Here is a 14226-nt window from a genome sequence, read left to right on the forward strand (position 1 = left end):
GTGACCTGAGTTTCCTGTTTACACGACACGAGACTCGTTCTGGCACGACGCAGGCCAAAGCTGCAAATCTCAGCTGTACCGGACTCTTGCAATTTTATGCTAGCTGGTATTTATTAGCTGAAGACTACGTGACCTTTACCAAGATATTCTCAGCAGCTCTCGACTTTTCTCCAACCCTAGTCAAAGCAACGGTGGTGCTGACCATCTTGCCATGTTCCAAAGCGCATGTGTAACAGCTCCAGATATCACGATCACGCAGGCGACACCGACGAAGGATCCAAGCGTAACTAAGGTATCTACCACTCCACAAGGGAGCAAGAGTTCACCCCACCGTCTGTTATATCGCGGGGCTCTGTCTCTTCCAGACTCTCATCTTCTTCTCGACGGATTGACGTTCTTCGCGCGTCTTGGTGACAATGCTACGAATCCCAATGGTATCAGCACAATGGAGCTCTTGGATAACCCCTTGGCACTCGCCTTGGAGAGTATGCGTGGAAGGCCCACCTTGCGATTCAAAGGGACCACGAAACTAAAGGACTTTTGGTTGGACACTTCTGGTGATGTTTGTATGTGAGCAAATTATGGCTTATCACTTGCATCAAACGTGTGATAATTGCTGTCGGCGACCTCGTTTGTTTATTCAGGGACATTCACCCTTACGCTACTCTCACTCGTGTATACTTTGAGAACATACTCTGCCTAACTCCTATCTCATCTCTTGATGGAAGGAGCGATTCAGGTATCCGCGTTTCTCTTGGAGACAGTGGTACGCATATAGTTATTCCCACTGTCAGCATAATATCTATAATTCCATGTAGACGGCCCAGACACGACCGAGATCATCATCTACGGCAAACTTTCTCATGAATGTCTTCCATCCACCTCAGCCTCTCCTCCCGTGCAGATCCACGTCGCACGAATAACGACCGCACCCCGTTCTGTTCCACGCCGTCCCCGGCCTGACGATCCTACACCTCGCAAACCTCCATCTATACTCAGTGCTAAGCGTTCACTTGATTCATATGACATGGTCAATAATAGTAAACGAATCAAGTCCAGTTTGGGCACAGGGAAAGGGAAGGGAAAGGCCGTAGATGAAGACGAAACTCTTAAGAGAGCGAGAGAAGTGATGTTGCACTTGCCCAGACAAGGTTCAGGGACGATATCACAGAAGGGCGAACCAGTGTTCAAAGTTCCTTTACTCCCTTCAAGAGCTGTATTGAAGCCAAAAGGCGGCGGTAAAGGGAAAGTTAATCCCAATGTAGAGATAGACGTTTTCGGTGCAGTTGGTCATCTGGATAGCAAGGACAAGAATAAGAGGAAAGCAGAAGAGAATGATGCTCTTGTGGAAACCGAGGAAAGTGCATGCGATTTTGAGCAAGCCAACAAAGTGGTACGCGTACCCTTTCGAGTTGCTCGTATTCATGCATTTATTGATGCTCACGTCAATCAGGTGATCAAAAAGACAGCGGTGAAGTACCTTGGTGCTGCAGGTATCGGAAAAAACCACCCCGAGTTCAAGGAACTATTTGGTTTCGTTTACAGAGGGACATCATTTGCTCTAGTAGGTCTGCGATCATAGTGTAACTGAGGATAAAGTTGACGATCCTACCTTTCAATTTCCAGCGGACGAAGATCAAAGTGTTGCATATGAGCGGTAAAATGGTGAATGATTTAGTTGATGCACATGTCAAGTTGTATATTCCCCCATCGGAAGGTGGCTCCAGTTAAATTTCATGATATAGTGCGAGTGGGTATCTTCCCTTTCAATTACCTGTTCTTGCGGTATACTGAAACTTGCAAGGTTTTATATTATTTTTGATTGTAGAATGGCAGTAATTCATCATGTCATTCCCATTCTTTCCCTGGTATATGCAGCAGGGAAGACACATAACGGTTCATGGACTCACAATGACGCCATTTTCGTCGTTCCACCGGCCTCTCTGCGGTATGCAATGTAGGAATTCTCAAGATGCAATGCAATATCTGTCGAGTCAACACCGTCAGAATGTCAACAATGGGCCACTTCCCTTTCCTTGCAATCGCCATCCATTTAACTCAGTGTCTTCCACGTTGAGCCACTCTAAATGAAGCAAATGGATTTCTAAAATACTATGTCTGACAATTCGCGATAAAAAAAAGTCTGATGCCAACTAGGACAACAGAAATGATACGTCTCGCCGCGAGAGTATTAACGCAGAGTGTCAATACTTTTGATGCTGACTTAGGGCCAAGGAGTCGCATATTTCCGCAAAAAAGGGCTCATCTTGTGCATGTCTTTCCAATTTAACATATAGCCGAGACTCCGACACTGCCCTTCGTGAGTTTGTAACTGATATCATAGTCCATGTAAATACACTAATTCTAAATTTTGCAAGTAGATTGTATTTTGGGTAGGCTATTTTCACGAGGCATCGGCTTTTATCGCGAAGTCTTTCCATATCGTACCAGATGCACACCAAGTTTCATACTCTTCGTTTGACCTGTGAGTTGTTCAAAATCCGGTTGCTTCTGCTAACCTCTTGGCAGTCATCTTTAATACTATGCTCATGGCAACCGATCCGAGGCGGCCGATATCATTCATCGAACAACGTACAAAATAAACATAGGCCGGTATATGTATATTGAGCAAACGGTTATGAACGACCTCTACCTTAGGTCCTTACCCGATATGGAAACTCGCCAGGCAAAGATAGGGGCCTCAATCCGTTCAAACTCACTGTCCTTCTCGCTCTGCTTCTACATTTAGCAAAAGTATTCAATGTTTCGACACATTACGATTTCCAAGATTGAACGTACCATCTTGCAACTGTGATCTTGTAAAATATGCTTCCAATATTTTTATAGCTGGAGATCAGAAGTGATGTCTGGAGGCGTACAAACAAGTACAACCCGGAGTCAGTGTAACTCGGAGTGACACTGATTCCCCGTGTTGACTCGCTACTCGCTTTGCTTCTGGTTGCCGTAGGTGCCACGATTAGCCCATGGACTTGACTCGGACTTGTCGATCAAATGGGGCCACGACTGTGGTGTGAGGTCGTTCATGCAAGAAATGAACGCACACATATTTCCAATATAAAAGTCCACTACTAGTGAGCCACCGTAGTAACCGCATTTACCTCACACCTTCCCTCCTTTCGATTAAACCTTTTCTTAACGTTGCGCTTCCCGGAGAATGAGCTCAGTTACTCGGTGTGTCCTTTGAAAACATATACATTATCATGCTAATGCTGCCTATAGTCGACATATCAAACGTCACGGACAAACTGAGCCACAGGCCTCGTGAGCATCCCTTATTGCCATATTCTATACTACAACTGATCAATTTTGCAGGGCTATATTTCTGGTAGGTTACCTTCACAAAGTAGCGACTTGGATAGTAAATAGTTTGAGATTACTCAGTTCGCCGCCTACACATTAGATTTCATGTTTTTCGGGATTTTGATCTTGCAATGCTGTAAGCATTAATCAGAATATTCACCACCTTTACTTCTATTCCCCTAGACAGTCATCTACCACACCAGGTTCAGGGCGAGCGATTCGAAGTGGCTGAGATTATTCGGTGAGCCAATTGCCCAAAATAGTGGTGTGGTCCTTCACGAGCACTGAACAACACCCACTATCCTCGAAGTTTGTTCTGTCGTCGTTTTGGAGTATTCGAGTTGCGCCTTCAAAATATATGAATTCCTAGCGAAGGTTATATACGCCGGGAGCAAAATTCACCATGTGGATGGTATCACAATCATTTTCATACTAACAGGATTAAGTACGCCTTTCAGTTCTGTTTCTATAATTCCCTTCCATAATATACGTAGTATCCTCCATGGTACACGCGTTTTATTGTTGGAGAATATGGATCATTGGACGATCTCTTGCGATACCGAGTATGATAATGGTAGTAAGCAACTCACCTATGTGTTGAGTTCTATGTTTTTCGTCAATTGATCTTTGCCTACTGTATTGCAGGTGTCAGTGGTTCAATGCGCAGCTGCCATTGCCACAGGACTTTCGGCCAATGAAGTAAGTCCATTCATATTTCGCTCGCTGACGCTAGCTGATAAAAATACCCTTTTAAGTATATTACCATCGTGCCTTCTGCTGTACGCAAACTCTGTAATGTGTAAACGAATCAGTGTTCAACATGGTATGTCTCAAATCTAGGTCTGGGCCGCAGGGAGTTGCCTCTGTGACATCCTGATTACTGTTCACACTACACGTCTGGTCAGGATGATATTTAGTATCACATCATTTCTGTCGTCTCACAAGGAAGTCATAGCTCCTCCGGGAAAACTCGATAACAGGATTTAGGAACACCAAATCAATCATCGTGAAGCTCGTGAAATTGACCATCGAAACAGGGATGGTCACTGTCATTCCTACCTTCTCACTAGCGGTATTGTTATCTGCGGGTATCTTGTGGGAATACTCAATGTATGGTTCTATCGAAACTCTGGAGGTCTTTATTCCTGACCTTCGGTCACCAGGCTATATTTACTGTCAACGCTGTATATTCCTAGTCCTCTACAAATTCTCACATCCATTAATTACTTTTATCAGCTACGCCAACTGCTTGCTTGCTACTTTAAATGCTCGTATCCTGATATCGGACTCTCCGGAACAATATCAAGTCTCCACAGCACTTTTCAACGGTAGTGAAGACAACAGTGACCAAGGTATGGAGCTTATGCAACACTCATAAATCTAGCACTTTGGGCGAGCTTCATCGCCAGACGCTCATACTAGTATTACGAGTTTGAGGCGGGAGAACACCCGTGTTTCTGGTCTAGGATTCCTCCAACTCGTCTCGTTCACGACGACAGCTATATATTGGATAGTCCCGTTCGTTCGTTATGGCGATACATAAGCTATATCAAGAAGAAGGACGTGACAGCGTTACTAATGGTTGAGAGTTCTATTGCTTATCTCATGTCCGAGCCTGATTTTATTTATGTTTTTTATCTGGTATTTCATTTGCTTCAAAAATCATACGCTATGTATTGAGTAGAAAACGTATGCGCGCGCCGCGCACATGAGTGGAGGAGAACGGCGTATCATGCAAGTTTCTAGAAAGCTGGGGTACTAATTTCAGGCTCAGCGGCAGAAGCAACGGCAACATCCAAGGCCCAACAAGATACACGGAATACAAAAACTTTTGTTTCAAGTTAAACTGATGTAGTAAGGATACAGGTGCAATGTATCAGAAGGGCGTGATGCGTACGAGACAATACAAGTAAAATGAAGCGTATCCATGTAATATATCAAGAATACAATATAAGCTTCTATGGGCAGTCTGTTTAAACAGGACAAGCCATCACTTCAGACCGAATTCCCTCTTCTTGAGGCTGTTGTCCGTACATGAGCTGCTGAAGTGGTCTTCTCCAAAGCTCTTCTCTAAACTGCTCGTGCGTCTGTGTCACGACAACCTCGATGCCACCACATCCGTTGAAATCTTTATATCTTTCGGTTTGACCGAAACCTACATCCTCCTCGAAGGCATTGGATGTGTCAAAGCAATTGAGGGCATTCACAAATGGGCTCGCTTGACGAGAAAATGGGCTGGTAGGGCGAGAGAAGGGGCTAGTGGGCCGCGAAAAAGGGAGGTGGGCCAATAAGGGAGTTTTAGGGGTAGGCATAATGACGGTGCGCGTGATGATGAAATCATCCCTATCGAATACATCAATCCGCTGGACGTCAGATGAATTCTGTTCCTCGTCAAGGGTAAGAGATGATGAGACGGGAGATGAATCAGATGAAGAGAATGTGAACGCGAGAGAAGAATCCGTGGTAGTGTCACTTTGTGACGAGGCTAAAGTAGAGGATCCAGCTGATACGAGGTCTACCGGGACCGAGTCGTAGTCGTGCCAGATTCCCCCAACTCGGTCGTTCACGGAATTGGGCTGTGCATCCTGAGTCGTCGCAGAGAAAACAAGGCCCATATTTCTCTTTAAGGGGAAGTCGAAGTTGGTGACAAGTTGCATGGTCTGAGAGAAAACAGGCTTCAAACACGAGGCTACCTGGCGGCGGAGAAGAGAACTCACGTGTTGCCTCGAGGGATCGAACCTTTGTGCATCCATGGCCTTGAGTCTTCCGTCTTCCATGATGCTTCAGTCAGCGCGATAACGACTGTTCGGAAATAAGGTGTGGAGAGTGACGATAAGGTTATAGGGCTGGAAATAATTGACTCCCCCTTTCCACGGGGCATTTTATACCATTTTACGAGGTCGTAAACGAACAGAGGTTGCTTAAAGCAAATATGGCCACCTATTTGTGGTGGACGAGGGACTGGTCCACAACGTAGCCACGCATTATACGCTTGACGCCACCATGTGTAAATCGACGACAAAAGATCACAGCTCTCTTTGTGCTACGAGAAGCACAAGCCAGAGAGACGCTTTACGGCAAAAGGCCCCGTTCCATGCCTGATGAGCAAATCGAAAGAAGCATCTGTTTGAGGCAAGGAGTATATAACTGTGCCCTACACTTTGATGTGTAGATACACGGCTGTTCAACCCACTTTCCTTTCAGCTACTTCCAACAACGCTACACAACTCACAATAGCATGGCAGGCCAGGTACGTCAAGTAACGATATTCCGTTCGAATTGTATATTGAGTTCGTTGCGTTTAAGCAGATCCAGCTCAAGGTTCCGCCTCCAAGTCGTTCAGGGTTGTATAGACGATGCGCTATACCTCCTAAACCGCTGAACCTACGAGAGCGAGTAGAGATACGGGTTGCAAGGCGAGCAAGGCGAGCGTCAGCCACACTCTTGATGGTGAGAAACCTGTATCATGAGTAATGTGAAGTTTGGGCTCATCAACTTTGGTCATAGATACCACCACAGCGAACAGTCGATCAGGTGGCTCGCACTTTTCTGGCTTACCACGGCACCAGTAAAGCCGAGAGCGATAAAGCGGTCCATAGGCCTTAAATTTTATAATACCAGACTGCTGGGATTGAGGATAATTTATGGTGATCGTTGAATGGACTGAGGATAGTCTAGACGCCTCCACAGAGACAAACTTTGATTGTATGATTGTATTCTGACTGATAATATAATATTGCTGTAAATTTCTAGAAAGCAAAAACAATCCGTTCATCCTTGAAAAGATCCATGATAAACTTGAAGTACCGAAACAAGCTTGGTATAGTAGCGTGAGGAAGATGCCGCCCGAGCTTGGGATGGAAAGCAGCGAAACCACGATGTGCGGACGTGTCAGGGCCTTAACACTCAGATATGATGCTGAGATAAACAGGGACCAGGGCGTGATACAAGCAGCCAGAGTTTCTATCATGATGGTCAACTGCAAGCATTGTTAGCTTAGCCGGTTAGCTGGCTGCTGGGTGGGTGCACTGATGACACGTGCGAACTCTGTTCCCACCACAGTAGCCGAATAACTGCAAGGTGACTTGCAGCAGACATTCTTGAGTTCCTGGCTGTTTCACTCAAGTGACCATACCTTGAGGCCCTTCGAAGTTAAAATTTATTGCCTGGACTCAGCAAGGCCTCAACGTTCGCGTTACTTTCAAAATGCCAGCTCAACACCCACTTCCGCGGTCCTTCATCAGCCTGTATCGCTTGTTCCTTCGAACTGCTGGCGCTGCCGTTCTCCAACACCCGGGTGCAACATCAAATATTAGAAGACTTTGGAGGCCAACGTTTGAAGGTGCGGCTCAAGTAACACGTCAATTACAATGTAACTCAGTAACTGCACGCGAACGAGAAAACCTTGAGAGGTGGCTTGCGGATTGGGAGAACAGAAGTTAGTTCAATGTTGTCGATCTCACCTCGGGTGTACTAACGTCCGCCCTTCTGTCAGTGGATAATTCTCTATCTCTTCTATGCACATCTGCTCAATCGAGTGGTGTTAGCCATAGGCTGACGCGCAATCTCAACCGAATAATAAGGTCCCATCGCGACTGGGTTCGGAGGGAATATTGCAACCACAGACAAACGTGGAGACCTCAACTAGATCCTTCATCTCCCGAATATCTGCCTAAACCGATCCCCTTGGAAGGCTCAAGGCCTGGCAAAGCTCAAGAAAAGAAGCGGAAAATCAGACAATTTGACGAGAATGGTTGGAAGGCCTTGGGAGAGGTGGTACGGATGGCAGAAGGCAGACACAGTATCACGCTCGGACGCATTCGATTGAAGCGTGACGCTTCATAATGCAGAGGTATGCATATATCTATTGTGTTATACACCACAAGATACCTCCGTTTGAGCTGATACACCAGCTATTTTGATCTCTAGGCAAGCCACCATCACATTTTTCTCATCGTCCTTTTCTTTGAACTAGGGTTTGTCTTGATGCGACTCTCTCGGGGCCAGCACCGGTCGGTCCATATTTGACGCCACCTGCTTTTCTTCGAATTATGGGGACTCGATTCGAAACAATAATAGGTTGCGGCTTCATGGCAGTTCCATACACCATATCTTCACGCACTTATTGTACCCTGACACGTCAAAGCATTCTACTGCACGCCTAAACCTCATTCGAGCGTATAAATGTCCCGGTGCTTGTCTGACTTTATTGTTGTGATGTCAAAGATAAGTCACGTGATGCAACGCGGATACTGTGGAAACCTTGCATGACAATAATGAATCGCAATTGTAAGTGATCATCTCATGCGCATTGATGATCTCCAGCTTGGGCCATGGGTTTGTCAATATAAGGACTTGGACAACATTGTTCATCTGTTTCATTTCTAACGCCCGCGCAGCTGTGCTCCGCCTTCTCACTCGTTACGGTTGTAGACCTGTCTTGTCGATATGACTACCATTCCCTTCGTCGGTCATGAAGTTGCTGGGCAACGTCTACGCAACTGTTCTCGCAAAGATTTTGCTCATGAACGCATCATACAAACTACTGACTACTTCTTAAACGACCCACCAGTATACTCTCCTTCTTTGTACATGGATAGCATGGCGATAGAATCCTGGATAGTTAAAACAGAAGAGCATGTGAGTAGCATTCCTCTTGCATACAATATGAAGCACCAATTGATGATTCCATTAGATGGAAGCCTTATCTATTGACTGTCAAGGTTTCAAGTGGAGCGACGAACTCATTGGCTCTGACGCCCGCGAGATACATAACTTAGCCTCTATGCACACGTTCGAGGAAGAATGTGACTCAGACAGTAGCCTCTCAGACGACTCTCACTGCCAACCCGTTTCAGAACCCAACCTCAAAACAGTTGATCGTGGCACCCACGACATACAACTTAATACTGATGCAGATGCGCAGTACATCACAATTCCTTACGACAGTCCATGGTACCGCCCGCCCATGCCCTATACCAGCTCCGAGTCTCGCACTGCAGCTGACGACTATACTGGAACCTTTCCCCCTTCTTGTTCTTGTGACGTTCAGCAAGCGCTTACACAACAAGTATTCCTGCTTGACCTGTTCCACGAAGAGCTACGCAGATCGATACCACCTTACGGTGGCGCCGATAAATACGACACGATATGGCTAGATGATGTTGATGCAGAACTGCTACTAGCTCCCACCGAAGCTTTTGAGGACATATGCTGGAATTCTGCGGTTGCATCATCTCCAAAGCATGACCCTCCCAAATGGAAGTGGAAGCCCCTCCCTGATGTTCCTCTAGATTTTGGAGACGACTTCAATTTATACCAGATATGAGGTATGTGGTCTTGTGTTCTAGCTTCCATGATGGCGATCAATGATCTGATTATTTATTTTTCGCCACAGGGTTCTGCTAGATATTTCGTGGAATTCAAGCATGACCTATACCCATTCAGTCAAATGTATTATGTTTCCGACTCATTCTCAGGGCGTCAATTCCCACTTGCAGTTGTAGTATGGAATTTATTGATTCGTTCGACAGCATACTATTGATGTACTACCAGCGTTTTGAATGTAACCAGACCTGGAAGGTTTTGTAGCTATCTTTGCATTTTATATCTCCCTTCTTGTCTCCTTAAGTTACCGAGATAATGAAAGCTGTATCAATTGCGAGCGTTTGTGCGCTAGTGAGTTGTGGCGTATTGATATTGTACAGGAACGATGGCGTCAAGGAAAGGTCGAATATCGCCACTACTATATGATGTCAACCGTATTAGTACTACATTATGCTATGTGTGTGCTTTTGACGACCGGAGGTTATTTTGCTACTGGAAGTGCATCTGATACGTCCATCCACAACCGATTTGCAAACAGATGGCTTCTGTTTCTTCCACGGGTGATGATCACAGTTCGCCCTGAGTATGCTGACATGATGCTAATCGCTATGCTTCAAGATGTGACGGTCGTGCTGCATTGCCAGAAGATATTCGAACCGAGATATGATTGAGAGCCAGGGACGATAATCTTATCGGTTCAGGCTACTGGAGATCAAAGCTTTGGCGGAAAGTGTCCAATTGTGCCACAGGGTCGACTACACTCGAAATGAATGATAAGATGTGCGAGAAAGGGGCGTACAAACTACAACTAACATGTGTATAGCCCAAAATGAAAGTGTCTTGCAAGTTGGCAGCATTGAAGTATTGCATTTCGGCGATTTTTAGGCTCCGATAATGTTTTCTCGGCCCTAGTTTCCCAATTTGGTCAACGTTGTTCAGTGACTTATTTCTCACTTCGACTTCGTGAAGCCGCTGCACGACATTCTGACTCATATTTTTCACGGGTGATACTCTAGTTCTCTCTATAGACTATCTAGAAGAAGAAAAACTCAGTTACCCCACTCGCCCATTTCATGATGCAGGTAAGTTTGACTTTGAAATGCACCAGAACTAAGTTGAAAAAGGCATTTATGTTTTCAGACTTACGAATGAGTTTGATGGCTCGGCAGTAGGTGCAACTTCTTTTAGCTCAATTTCACGTCACCTAGAGCCCCTAAATCAATCCTTGACAACTCTATCATACACGTGCCGACATTATAGTGATATCACATTCTTATCGTGAAATCTTGAGCCGCTGGAACCAGCGATCCGTTTCAGAGGAATCCACAGCAGCCTACAATTGTATACGAACTTAGGTACAGAAAAAGGGATGACCCGGTACGTCAGCGTCAGTATGCTGATGGTGTGCTGCATTCGTTTCCATGCTAGTCGTATTGAGGCAAGGTGCCGCCATTCTGAATGCTGATATTTTTATTTTCCCCCGCCCTTTCGGTATATGTCGCTCATGTATAGCTTGATCTCCCCTACTTAAGAACCCACGACACAGAATCATTTTCTGATACTTGAATTTGATCAAATGCCAAACAAGTACGACGAGCTTCTCACCCGTCTCACTAACCAGACGTCTAGTAACTGGTCCAAGGAACATGAACTGGTCTGCTTGTCTATCTTTTCCTCAAATGAGAAGCTTCTGACAGACTGTCAGGCATTGCTGGAGCCTTTCTCGTATATAGCCTCAAATCCAGGCAAAAAAGTGCGGGGAAAGCTGATCGAAGCTTTTAACCTGTGGCTCAATGTACCCGACGAAAAACTCAGAGTGATCGTTCGCGTTGTTGGTCTGCTACATAACGCGAGTTTATTGCAAGTCGATTCCCTCCGAGTGTTTTCATTTTTGCGTCCTAATCATGCTTTATATTATTAGGGTGGACGACATTGAAGATGACTCTCAACTGCGAAGGGGGATGCCAGGTCAGTCCTGTTGATTTCTATGGTTGTAATTCACTATGCCAAATGTTTACTGACTATGCACAACCTAGTTGCGCATAAGATTTATGGAATACCCCAAACCATCAATACCGCAAACTATGTGTATTTCCTTGCTTACCAAGAGCTAGCCTGCCTTCGTCACTCGAGCTATGATACGACACCGTCAATACATCAGGACCACGACATGTATAATGGTGTAACCGAGGATGCTGGACATAGCCCGTCCGAATGTGGTTCAGAACCAACTGTCTGCAAGGCATCACCTTTGGGTCACAGCAGATCAAGAAGCCAGCACATGGACCCTGTGGAACGGCTTATACCTGATAGGAACCTAGATCTTGTAGTCAACGGTCAGTCTTCCAACCCTGTATTTTTTTTCTTTTCCTTTTTCTTTGCAGTGGCTTCCATTGTCAAGTAAAAAACATCACTTAGAAGCTTTCGCTTCATGTTTTTTGATCATGATAAGACATAATTATAAGGGACTCACCTGTCATATTCTAGCCGAGCTTCTATCACTCCATCGAGGACAAGGTCTCGACATCTTCTGGAGAGATCACCTTCAATGTCCTACAGAAGATGAATACATCAACATGGTGAAAGATAGTACGTTGATCTACTACTCACTCTGCCTTAGCCTAATGCCTTGCAGAGACTGGTGGTCTATTTCGGATTGCAATCAAACTCATGATGGCGTGTGCGACCACCAACACGATGGTGTAAGTTTCTACGACCTCTTTACTTTGGAAAACTACGACTCTCATTACCTCCGAAGTGATTATATACCGTTGGTCGACCTTATCGGCATATATTTTCAGATTCGCGACGATTATATGAACTTGCAGAGCACTCAGGTAGATTTTCTTCAGTGAACTAGAGCTATCGGTGCAATCGAAGTAATATGCGTCAAATTGTCTTTTAGTATACTACACATAAGGGATTCGCGGAGGACATATCTGAGGGCAAATTCTCGTTCCCGATTGTCCATGGTGTACGCTCAAAGCCTGATAACAGACAGATTTTAAGTACGTGGACGTTCGTCTGATTTTAGACTTGGCTACTTTGCTGACTATTGTTTTACTGTAAGATGTGCTGCAAAAGCGACCAAAGACCCCCACGCTCAAGATCCATACTATATCATATCTGAAGGATACCACAAACTCATTTGAGTACACTCTGGCTGTTTGTCGTAGTCTGGAGAGACAAGCGAGGGGCGAAGTTCAAAGACTTGGGGGAAATGGGACCCTTGAGGCTATTCTGGACAGCTTGATCATTGAAGACTCGTGAAGAATATGATGAGAGTTGTACTAAGTGCGTGTACTATAGGTTGTAAGTTGTACATCAAATTTGGAAAATGTATTCGGTACTCCAGTAGTATGTAAACCAATAAACTTCCGATCACTTGGACCACCTATGAAACACCGTTAGCCATCTGAGGCGACCCTCCTTCGAACCTGTTCCGAGAGAGACTGCGATGTTTTTCTCGGGTTCCAGGGAAGCCCTAGATCCTCTTTGCCCCGCTATGTGCGAAGGGACGAGGACCATAAAGTTTTTAATAGGTATAACTTGATCAACTATGGAAATCAGCTTAGTATCCGCTGGGGATAAAATATAAGATATCATACATGCAAATCATCAATAACGTTATTCGTCGTCGTCGTCTTCAGCGTAGTCATCATTCCCACCATCACTATCATCTCCAAAGAATGCATCGGACGTAACATCTGAAGCCTTAAAGCTGCTTTTAGTCGACTTTTTGGCGCTTGCTTTCTTTTTGGCATCTTTTGTTGGATTCCAGGTAGCTCTGCTCTCGTCTCGAACATCCGTGCCATCCTTGAGTTTCATGTTCACCTCAGGTTCGGCACTCAACTCGCCATTCTCCATCTGTTTCCGAATCCACTCGCGAACTTCCTCTCTCTCCTTTTCAACTTTTCCAGTCTCCGAGTTTGAGGGCTTGGACTCGGGGTGGCCCTGCCGTATTTCGGGTGGAAACAGGGAGATATATTTTTTGGTTTTCGGAAAATGCTATTGTTGGATTAGCATTTAAGAGAGGTATATAATATACGCCTTACCAAAATGTAATTGAGATCCACCCGCAATTCAGACAGTGAAATTTCGAGTGTATTCATTTCTGACCCATCTGGAGCAGTTGATATACTCTTTTTTGCCTGAATTATCTTGCGCACAACTTTTTGTCGCTCTAGAAATGAAGTCAGAAGACGGGTTTGTGAATTTATGAGAACCTCACGTACCAAAGAATTTTATTTTGTGGTATCGAACAGCCAGAGATCGTTCTTTTCGTGATGCTTCCGCACGACCCAAATCTGCCTCTAAGGCCTTTAGTCTACGTTCCGTCTCTACTCTCAAATCCGCTGCGACATTTTCCTGTGGAAGGTTCATACAAGACCTACTCCAGTGGTTAGAACACGCTCGTACCTTGGCTAGTAATCTCCGAGCTTGTCTTAAAGACGACTTCAGTTTTTGGACACCAGGCGTAGACGTTTCATTTTGAGTAATCGAGCGCCTTTTCTTCGTTTTATGATGCGCTGCAGAAGTTTCGCCTGTTTCATTTGAATCTCTAGTTCTAGTTGGTGC

At 45.1% G+C, this 14226-nt stretch overlaps 8 protein-coding genes across 8 annotated transcripts; 6 read left to right on the forward strand and 2 right to left on the reverse strand.

Annotated features, from left to right (window-relative positions):
- Positions 1 to 211: 211 nt before the first annotated feature.
- Positions 212 to 1731, forward strand: SERLADRAFT_360683 (uncharacterized protein; the record flags this gene model as incomplete). Its single annotated transcript, XM_007316477.1, has 5 exons — positions 212 to 570; positions 645 to 766; positions 819 to 1393; positions 1454 to 1564; positions 1627 to 1731. 5 exons carry the CDS (start codon positions 212 to 214, stop codon positions 1729 to 1731), a joined length of 1272 nt encoding a protein of 423 aa, XP_007316539.1.
- Positions 1732 to 4351: 2620 nt separating this feature from the next.
- SERLADRAFT_463362 (uncharacterized protein) lies at positions 4352 to 4546 on the forward strand (the record flags this gene model as incomplete). The annotated part of the gene is made up of 1 exon (XM_007316478.1): positions 4352 to 4546. A coding segment is annotated over one exon (186 nt), but the record flags the coding sequence as incomplete, so codon positions are not given.
- A 655-nt stretch (positions 4547 to 5201) lies between these two features.
- Positions 5202 to 6098, reverse strand: SERLADRAFT_414435 (uncharacterized protein; the record flags this gene model as incomplete). The annotated part of the gene is made up of 2 exons (XM_007316479.1): positions 5202 to 5981; positions 6039 to 6098. 2 exons carry the CDS (start codon positions 6096 to 6098, stop codon positions 5295 to 5297), a joined length of 747 nt encoding a protein of 248 aa, XP_007316541.1.
- A 461-nt stretch (positions 6099 to 6559) lies between these two features.
- Positions 6560 to 6927, forward strand: SERLADRAFT_436183 (uncharacterized protein; the record flags this gene model as incomplete). The annotated part of the gene is made up of 3 exons (XM_007316480.1): positions 6560 to 6571; positions 6631 to 6771; positions 6829 to 6927. The coding sequence occupies 3 exons, from the start codon at positions 6560 to 6562 to the stop codon at positions 6925 to 6927; spliced, it is 252 nt and encodes an 83-aa protein (XP_007316542.1).
- Positions 6928 to 7369: 442 nt separating this feature from the next.
- Positions 7370 to 8499, forward strand: SERLADRAFT_463363 (uncharacterized protein; the record flags this gene model as incomplete). The annotated part of the gene is given in 4 exon segments (XM_007316481.1): positions 7370 to 7397; positions 7411 to 7759; positions 7817 to 8173; positions 8251 to 8499. The coding sequence occupies 2 exon segments, from the start codon at positions 7528 to 7530 to the stop codon at positions 8164 to 8166; spliced, it is 582 nt and encodes a 193-aa protein (XP_007316543.1).
- A 107-nt stretch (positions 8500 to 8606) lies between these two features.
- Positions 8607 to 9986, forward strand: SERLADRAFT_463367 (uncharacterized protein; the record flags this gene model as incomplete). Its single annotated transcript, XM_007316482.1, has 3 exons — positions 8607 to 8961; positions 9017 to 9650; positions 9716 to 9986. 2 exons carry the CDS (start codon positions 8770 to 8772, stop codon positions 9647 to 9649), a joined length of 825 nt encoding a protein of 274 aa, XP_007316544.1.
- Positions 9987 to 11205: 1219 nt separating this feature from the next.
- SERLADRAFT_447591 (uncharacterized protein) lies at positions 11206 to 13606 on the forward strand (the record flags this gene model as incomplete). Its single annotated transcript, XM_007316483.1, has 11 exons — positions 11206 to 11302; positions 11354 to 11508; positions 11570 to 11616; positions 11685 to 11796; positions 11854 to 11984; positions 12136 to 12237; positions 12284 to 12350; positions 12407 to 12485; positions 12554 to 12656; positions 12719 to 13187; positions 13261 to 13606. The coding sequence occupies 10 exons, from the start codon at positions 11225 to 11227 to the stop codon at positions 12916 to 12918; spliced, it is 1074 nt and encodes a 357-aa protein (XP_007316545.1).
- Positions 13607 to 13875: 269 nt separating this feature from the next.
- On the reverse strand, positions 13876 to 14201 carry SERLADRAFT_384967 (uncharacterized protein; the record flags this gene model as incomplete). Its single annotated transcript, XM_007316484.1, has 3 exons — positions 13876 to 14016; positions 14068 to 14092; positions 14119 to 14201. 3 exons carry the CDS (start codon positions 14199 to 14201, stop codon positions 13876 to 13878), a joined length of 249 nt encoding a protein of 82 aa, XP_007316546.1.
- Between the last annotated feature and the right edge of the window lie 25 nt (positions 14202 to 14226).

Source organism: Serpula lacrymans (genome assembly GCF_000218685.1).
Source record: "Serpula lacrymans var. lacrymans S7.9 unplaced genomic scaffold SERLAscaffold_5, whole genome shotgun sequence".
NCBI lineage: Eukaryota > Fungi > Basidiomycota > Agaricomycetes > Boletales > Serpulaceae > Serpula > Serpula lacrymans.